At 36.0% G+C, this 8,356-nt stretch overlaps 1 protein-coding gene across 1 annotated transcript; it reads right to left on the bottom strand.

The window, feature by feature from the left end:
- Positions 1-1,471: 1,471 nt before the first annotated feature.
- On the bottom strand, positions 1,472-6,188 carry LOC101242333 (bone morphogenetic protein 1-like). The gene is made up of 8 exons (XM_026838677.1): positions 5,684-6,188; positions 5,180-5,355; positions 4,302-4,482; positions 4,014-4,186; positions 3,452-3,638; positions 3,136-3,311; positions 2,223-2,352; positions 1,472-1,791 (listed from the first exon to the last, which is right to left on the bottom strand). Exons 1-8 carry the CDS (start codon positions 5,857-5,859, stop codon positions 1,581-1,583), a joined length of 1,410 nt encoding a protein of 469 aa, XP_026694478.1. The 5' UTR covers positions 5,860-6,188; the 3' UTR covers positions 1,472-1,580.
- Positions 6,189-8,356: the final 2,168 nt, after the last annotated feature.

The following is an 8,356-nucleotide window of genomic DNA, read 5'->3' on the forward strand; positions in this document are numbered from 1 at the left end:
AAAATCCAAAAGAAATTAATAATCACTCACTAAGTAACATACATGATAACACGTAAGCTGACGCGGGGTGTATGAATACCCGTGTTAGAAAGACTTTTTTCCGGCCACGCAAGGAAAAAGGTAAAATTATTTTTTTATTTTAATCTTGGACTAAAGTTTTATTGGTCATCTCAATTTCTGATGCGTAAGTATTCTGTGCCTAACGTTTAGTACAAAACTGTGGTTCGTTCCATAAGCTATTTCTAGATGTTATCCGAACTTGCAGTAAATTTTATATAAGGTTGTTCGTCACCTGTTCGTGTCAGAGAAACTCACTGTCAATAAGGGTATTCACCGAACATTTCAATCCCCCGCCTTATCGAGGTTGGTAAATATTTCACTGCATAATTCCACCTATTCGATATACCGAATGTTTGCTCAAAGTACATCAAATATGTGCTGATAAAATAATACGCAAGCAAAGTGACATCCTGCGTCAATTGATTCTAAAATAACTTTTTGAGATTGCCATTTAAACGTTGTAATATGAAAGTAGGCCTCACAGACAATGGGAATAAAGAAGCTTCGTAACTAAATATTTGCCTACGCCTGTCGGACTTATATTTAAATTATAAAACCGTTCAGTTTGTGCTGTGGTTGTAGCGCCTTGTCCTAGTACTACACCACACAAATTTTATGGTCCCCAATATTGACCTCAAATGTTTTATGTCGCGCCCTAACTTTCCCATAACGTGACGGATGCACCCTACCGTAAACAGAGTTAGCACCGATGCGCAAGTGGAAGTCCTAGATAACCTAGACTAGGAAACGACAATCCGACAAACCCTAAATAATCTACACTTAGCCAAAATATACAAGTTACTAACAGATTTCTGACGCGTTAAAGTTAACTTTGGTCGCGGGCATCATTAACTCGTTAATTGAGCGACTATATATAGTAGGGTGGGGGAAGATAGGACACCTTTTCATTCTATTTTCTCGTCACATATAGCAGTAAACAAAGAAAATTCAAATAATCACAGAACTGTATCCTCCCAACTCCCATATACCGTTGTTAATTGTTTAAAACACGATCTAAATATTTGGTTATTACGTGCTAAAGGTGTCCCATCTTTCCCCACCCTACTATACACTATAATTCATTTAACTATGTTCGATTAGAAATAATATATCGAGTGAAATCGATTAATTAACCTTTTTTAAGTTAATCGCGCTTTTAAGTTTCAAAATTTAGTTTAAATAAAATAGAAGGACACTGATATAGGGTCAAAATATACTTTTGCACCCTTTAACTTGACCATGAAGTATAAAACAGAACATCGCTGTACAATGCTGATAAATGCCCAATGTTATGAAATGGTAAAATTTAACGAACTTAATATTATATATAGTAGGGTTGGGGAAGATGGGACACCTTTTTATTCTATTTTCTCGCCCCATCTAATAGTATAGGCTAAACAAAAAAATTGTTATTTGTTTAAAACACTATCAGGATATTTGGAAATTATGTGATAAAGGTGTCCCGGTTGCCCCCGCCCCACTAGATAAACAGTCTCCAATAAACAATATTTTGAAATAATTTAGCTTGAGAGAATTCTGCTGTAAAAGCAGCTGAATCCTCCCCGGACAACGGAATGATCAGTTTTGAACATCAGAGTTATTTTCGTCACGAAGTATCTTCTTGAAAATCTCAATTTATATCCACAAAATTTATTCAACATAATGCCGGTTTCGTTTCCTCGTCTGATAACTAAACTGTCATGTCGACAGCTCGGTTCACTGCCCTCCAAACTGTAGAGAAATATAATAAAACAAAGAACAAAATAAATGATATATAATCTTAATACACGATTGTTAAATATGGCTAAAATAAGTATAGCAGAGTAGGGGGAAACGGGACCCTTAAGCATATATTGCCAATGTTTTCAAATTCAAAAAAATAAGACTGTGAGAAAGAGATGGAGTATCAAAAATTGTATTGTATGTTATTGGATTTAAGTTCTTACGTCAAAACAGGTGTGTTACTTAAATAAATAACCGGTGTTTTTAACTATCCAACTCTTAAATTAAATTGCCAATTTGCCTTGACGTATATATAACAATGGGTTGTTCTAATAGGGTTTTCGATGACTTTGGGATAAGTAAGTTACGTTCATTCATAATACATTAAAAAATTAAAAAAGAGAGGGGGATTTTGTTTAAAAGCTTTGTAACTATTTTACTTGAAATAAGAGAAGACCAGATTTATTGCAGTTGCACCAGGTGGTTGAATGACAAAGTTGTTTTCAGCATTGTTGGGATATTTGTAATAACCTGGTGAACGTATCCATCCATGTGTCGGGTAGTAGAGTCCTGTGTGATAATTACAGCCATAAGTAACATCAATAAGGTTGTGTTCTGCGCCGTGGCATAGGGATAAGCGTGCCTGCATTTGACTGTATATGCGGGTTCGGGGCTGGACGCCATATACCAACGTCTACCATTGTTGGCCCATTTGTCCTTAAACAAAACACTTAAAGCCCGTTGTTTTAACATAGTGGTTGCTTATGGGTTGTTTAAATTGTCAATCATACATTAAACAAAATGAAAAAAGTAATCAGCAACAAAGATATATATGTGCTGCTGGTAGCTTGTGAGCGGCCAAGTGTGTGGAGCAGAACACCCATATTATAACGACTGCAGTTGCCTAATAAAATAATTCATTTAATAATATAAATAAAATCGAACGCTAGATAAATACGTTGTATGTGCATGTGCAAAATTCCAACTCACAGTTGAACAAATAAATGTAACTTTCGTTATCCCCGCGTGGTGGAAAACGACAGTCCTTATAACACGGATGTTGGACTTAGTGGGTGATTATTTTAGGGGGATTTTTCGATTTTATATGTGTGGCTGATAATTTAGACAACCCATTAGTGACCACTGGGTTGGAGCAATTGCCGTTAAGTTTCTTGCGCAAGGACACATACGCCCATAATGATAGCAGAGAAGAACCTGGAACCCATTACCTCTAGGCAAGTAGCGCACTAACCAACTTTGCTACGGCGCCGAAGTACAATAAAGGGAACTGCAGTAACAGAAACACATGTCTCATTGCTTACAAATAAGTATAGGCTTAGCAGTTTATCTAACCTGTGATGTTGTATCTTATGCTAAAACCGGATCGAGCAACGCTACTATCCGTTTTAAATCTTAACGACATGTAAGCAGTGGTGTAATTTATTGGTTGTGGGATGGTGGTGCCGCAGAACTTTCTTATGGTAGGTAAACTAGCTACGTTTCCATTGTACAGATCAAGGTAGTCGTATCTAAAAATGAAAATAAGAAGTACATTATTTTACAACTATATACATTAAACTCCACTGGTTTTAGAATCGCGAGAATTGAATAAAAAGTTGTCCCATCTTACCCCAGCCTATATACTATATTTTTATTTACTCAAGCTCACCTGCAACTATCATGGTATTCTATATTTAGTGCAAGGAATGTAACAGTAATGTGGTTTCTGTAAGACAGACTTCCAATTCTGTAATGGCAATCGATGTTTTGTGGATATTCGTCGGGAAAGTTTGGTGATTGTATCAGACCATTGCTGCCAGGTGCTCCTCTGATATTAAACTGGTCGCAAGTTTGTCCTGCGATGTAATGTTTAATGTTCTGTGGTAAATGAGCTTTAGACTAAATGCAAGCAGACCTGCTGGCGTGTCGCGCAGTAGGACTATAAAGTCACTTTCATACAATAAAATCAAAAACGGTTTCGCATATTCAGACAAGACCGATAAGACGTATCGTACTTTGGGGGAAAATTGGATACCGTTAGCGCATAAATTTCACAGTTTCTGGTCGTGTTTTGAACAATTAACAACGCTTTCGCGGGCCATACGGTTATAATTCTGTAAATAGTTTTCGTTTACCCCCAGTTTTTAAAAAAGAAAAAGTCCCATCCTACCCCACTTTATACCAAACAAAATAATAAAATAATAAAAAAAGACCTAATAATAAAAGCTTACCTGAACCACTGTAATACATGAGAAATCCAGTTCCTCTTCCAGCCGAAACGAAGTGAATAAAAAGGTGTTGGTCTGTTATAACCTGCAAAGTTCTGGGACGGGTTGAACCACAATATCTCTTAGAAGTTGGTGACCAATTTCCCAAAAGGCCAGTTCGAATGTCCAGATAATCGCTAAAAATATTTTGACTTTAGGTGATCAGTATTTCTCGTTTATACGCACTAAAAAAGAATTAGAAATGGTTAATTATTATTTAAGTTTAACTATTCGACCAATAATAACTCTTACTTGCAGTTACTTCCCAAGTCAAATGTTTGGAACCATAAATAGATACGACGAGTTCTACCGGATGAGGTTAATGTGTATCTGCAGTCAGCATAAGCCGGGTATCTATATGGAAAGTTTGGGGAAGATATGTGTCCGAAAGGACCGCGTAATGAAGGTTGTTCGCATGACTGTGTTCTTGATACTGAAATATACTTTCAGTTAAGAACAGAATCTATACAGTACATAATGCAGAAACGTAAACCCGCGACTTTAATATATTTGTGACTGCGGTACAATCTGTTTCGCGATTATTCACGTGACGTAATACTTGGTTTATATTGTTTCTGTGTTTTGACCTTATTTCGTTCGCTTCGCGTTAGTTCTTTCATTGAGTACAACCGTTAGTAGACGGAGGTAACGTTGCTGCTGTGTGCCGGTTTGCATTTAATAGGTATGTGTTACTTTATTCGTCTTTTGTTAGTATGGTGTTTTATGTTGGCATTAGCAATACTGTGTAATTTGTAGAGACGTCGTTGGACGACTTATCGCTCTCCTTTGCTTCGACGCTCTCCTAAGTAGAATTATTTCAATTATATGTCCGCATTTATGTTTGTCTTTGTACTTCGTTCGTTCGGGTATTTTTACCCGTATTTCTTTCAATTTAGTTACCACGAGGCGGGAGCCTTCCAATAAACTCGATTTAAACAAGAGGGTTCGGGTGTAAACTGACTATACGTACAGCGCAGAGTGTTGAGTGGCCCGAGAGCAGGTCGCCGCCGCTACAATATTAGAGTCGCGGGCGTTGTTATTTATTGAAGACGATAAGATAATGTGGTACCAGGTACCCCATCTTATTCCACAAAACTATTTATATGTTGTTCATAATTTATATCCTTTACCAGCGATTCTAAATCGGAATCGAAATCCAGTAGACGCCACAGTTGAGTCCGTATGGTAATGCATGTACATGTATTGTCCCCGACCCATGACGGTAAAAGGAGGTTTTATTCCACAATACTTCCCAATGAGACGTGAGGACGTGGTTGAACCTTCGTAGATTGCAATATGGTCGTACCTGCAGCAATAAATGCGTTTAAGTAGCACAACGACGTACATAAGATATCCCCAATAAGCCGTAGTAGCACAAGAAACGGAGACAACAGCACTGAGTAGGGTGGGAAAGACGGGACAGTTTTTCATTCCTTTTTCCCGTCCCATTTAATAGTAAACAAACAAACATTAAAAAAATAAAATGATGTTGTTTTGACTTCCAGCATACACTGTTGTTAATTATTTAAAAACACGATCAGCATATTTGAATATTATGTGCTAAAGGTGTCCCGTTTTTCCCACCCAATTATATAGTGTAGATACTATTACGTCAAACCAGTTTTGATATTTACCCGCAACGACTATTTTGTTCCAAGTGAAACGAGTCGAATGAAACTCTAATGAAGTTGAGACGACTTCGTGCATTTATCTTGTAGTAACAATCTAAGTTGTGAGAGGTGTTGCTTGGGAGATTCGGTGAAGTGTAGTATGGTGAATTATAACCAGCACCACCGGATAAATAGAGCATGTTGCAACCGTTCGCATACTGTATTCCTGTGTTTTTTTCATTTTTATGTATGGCTAATAATTTGGACAACCCATTAGTAACCACTGGGTTGGAGCAATTCCGTAAGAATAATTTTAATGATGAATTTCCGGACCTGTGGCAAAGTGGTTTTCGCGCTCGCCTGTAACCGAGAGGTAATGGTTTCAAGGCTCGTCGCTGCTACTACTGTGGGCGTATGCGTCATTTGGCAAGACACTTAACGGCAAATGCTCCAACCATTGGTCATTAATGGCTTTTCTAAATTGTCAGCCACAAGAGAAAATGAAAAAAAACTCTAAAATAATCACTCACGAAGTAACATACATATATAACTATATAGGTAACTCGTAAGCTGGCACAAGGTGCATCAAACAAAACAACCGTTTTATAACGCCAAAACAATATTTCTTTCTTTTTTATCAATAAGCGTGTTTTAACAATTGTTGTTTTACCGTTACTACCTGTCTTTTCGCTTTTGTCAACTCTCTTGTTCTTCGCTATCGTGACCGAAGAGACGAAATAAATTTCATTCATTCATTCATTCATAACGGCTGTCTTTTTTGGCCACGCGAGAATAAAGCAAATGACATTCATTCATTCTTTCATTATACATAAACATAAAAAAGCCATACATAAAAAAAATAAAAAATCCAAAAAAATAATCACCCACAAAGTAACATACATGGTATTCTATTCTGTATGGGTGAGGTCTGTGAGAACCTAGGATTGAGGCCAGACTTGGCCCATTACCCCAACATACATGGTAACTCGTAAGCTGGCATGAGGTGTTAAACCCGTGTGATAGCGACTGTCGTTTTCCGGCCACGCGAGGATAAAGTAAGTTACATTCATTCATTCATTCATTCATTCATTCATTCATTCATTCATTCATTCATTCATTCATATTCTTTGTTTGCTACCATATAGAACTAAAACGGAAATAAAAATAGTGTCTCATCTTTCCCCATCAAAGTATATTTTATCAGGCCATAGAATATATGCAACGTTGGTTAGACCACCAGCTATCTTTGCAACTACCACAAACTTACCTGCAATTAATATTGCTGCAAGATTGAACATGGAGAAAGAAATTTGTAGCATTTTACTAATACTGTCTATATAAACATGATTATAAAAATATATTAACACAATTTTGTACAATTTAGATATTTAAATATAATTGTAAATACAGTTAAGTAAGTAAGTATATATAGCAGGGTGGGGTAAGACGGGACACCTTAAGCACATAATATCCAAATCTATTCATCGTGTTTTATTTTAAACAACTAAAAACGGTCTATGAAGAAACAGGTTTATAATTATTTAAATGTCGTTTGTTTACTGCCAAAGGGGACGAGAAAATAGAATGAAAAGGTGTCCCATCTTTCCCTCATGTGAAATCAGAATTAATAAGACTTTCAACCAGATTTAAGTTTTTTTACTCTATTATTATATAAAACGTTTTAAAAATGAAATAAACTTATTAGTTTAGTATCGATAACCTAATGAATTATGTTGCTAAACGTATATGCAACATATACTGTAGGCTACATGATAACGTTCAAGCACCTTATAGGGCTTAGGGCCTAAACCAAGCAACATAAACCAGGTTTAAGTGCATTAGTACCAACACGGAAGGTTATCAGAGTCAGAAAAAGTCTTGCGGCATATGTCACCTGCTGCTTATCATAAACGTGTTATATTTCCCATTTAAATTGTAAGTGAATACACTTTTGAAAACATCGTACAGTTGGTAACACATAAGTTAACCAATTATGTGACATCGAATCCGAAGCAGATAAAACAAATGTCAGGCAATACGCTTACGATGGGTTTATCAGAAGAGGAAAACATATTTGTGGAAATAAGATCCACGAAACGAAAGTTTATGAGAAAGATTCAGATTGATTATTTTGTCAGTGTAACTTAGCGCATGCGCACTTTCGTAATTTATGTTTACAAAATCGAATATCCGGTTAATCCATATGCCTCATAGAAAATTACATATTAAGTTGAAGGTACAACAAATTTAAATTTTCTAAACCTTACACAACAATCTAACACCGGCAAATTTAAAGCAGGCAAGTTTGCTTCTATTACGTTTTTCGGGACCAAGTTCTATACACCCATTGAATCATCACAGTACTTTGGTATACTGATGATACGAAACACTATGGTTGATTTTGTTGTCATTTGTTATGACGTTTAGTTTCAATGATTCATATTTATTCGGCTGTATATCAACAAACATTAGTCGTTAAGTTTTTGTATTTTATATAAGCGCATACTTATATAACCTGAATTCATATACAATTAGAGATTGGTGTCCGTTACATTTCAATGAATTGTTAAACTAAACATGTTGTGTAGATTTATATTGCTTTATTTTAATTACAAAGCTTCGTTATTTTTTTAACCTTGATTTAAAAAGTAACAGAATATGAGTGTTCATAACTCTGATTGTGTTGCTAACTTTATT

Source organism: Ciona intestinalis, unplaced genomic scaffold (assembly GCF_000224145.3).
Source record: "Ciona intestinalis unplaced genomic scaffold, KH HT000103.2, whole genome shotgun sequence".
Taxonomy (NCBI): domain Eukaryota; kingdom Metazoa; phylum Chordata; class Ascidiacea; order Phlebobranchia; family Cionidae; genus Ciona; species Ciona intestinalis.

Bases quoted from the DNA above. Each gene is read 5' to 3' on its own strand.
- LOC101242333 (XM_026838677.1), bottom strand. From the start codon at position 5,859: ATGCTCTATTTATCCGGTGGTGCTGGTTATAATTCACCATACTACACT. The intron at 2,353-3,135 runs GTTAGATAAACT...ATTATCACACAG, and splicing joins CATAAGATACAACATCACAG to GACTCTACTACCCGACACAT. The intron at 1,792-2,222 runs GTAAAATAGTTA...ATTTCTCTACAG, and splicing joins CTGGTCTTCTCTTATTTCAA to TTTGGAGGGCAGTGAACCGA.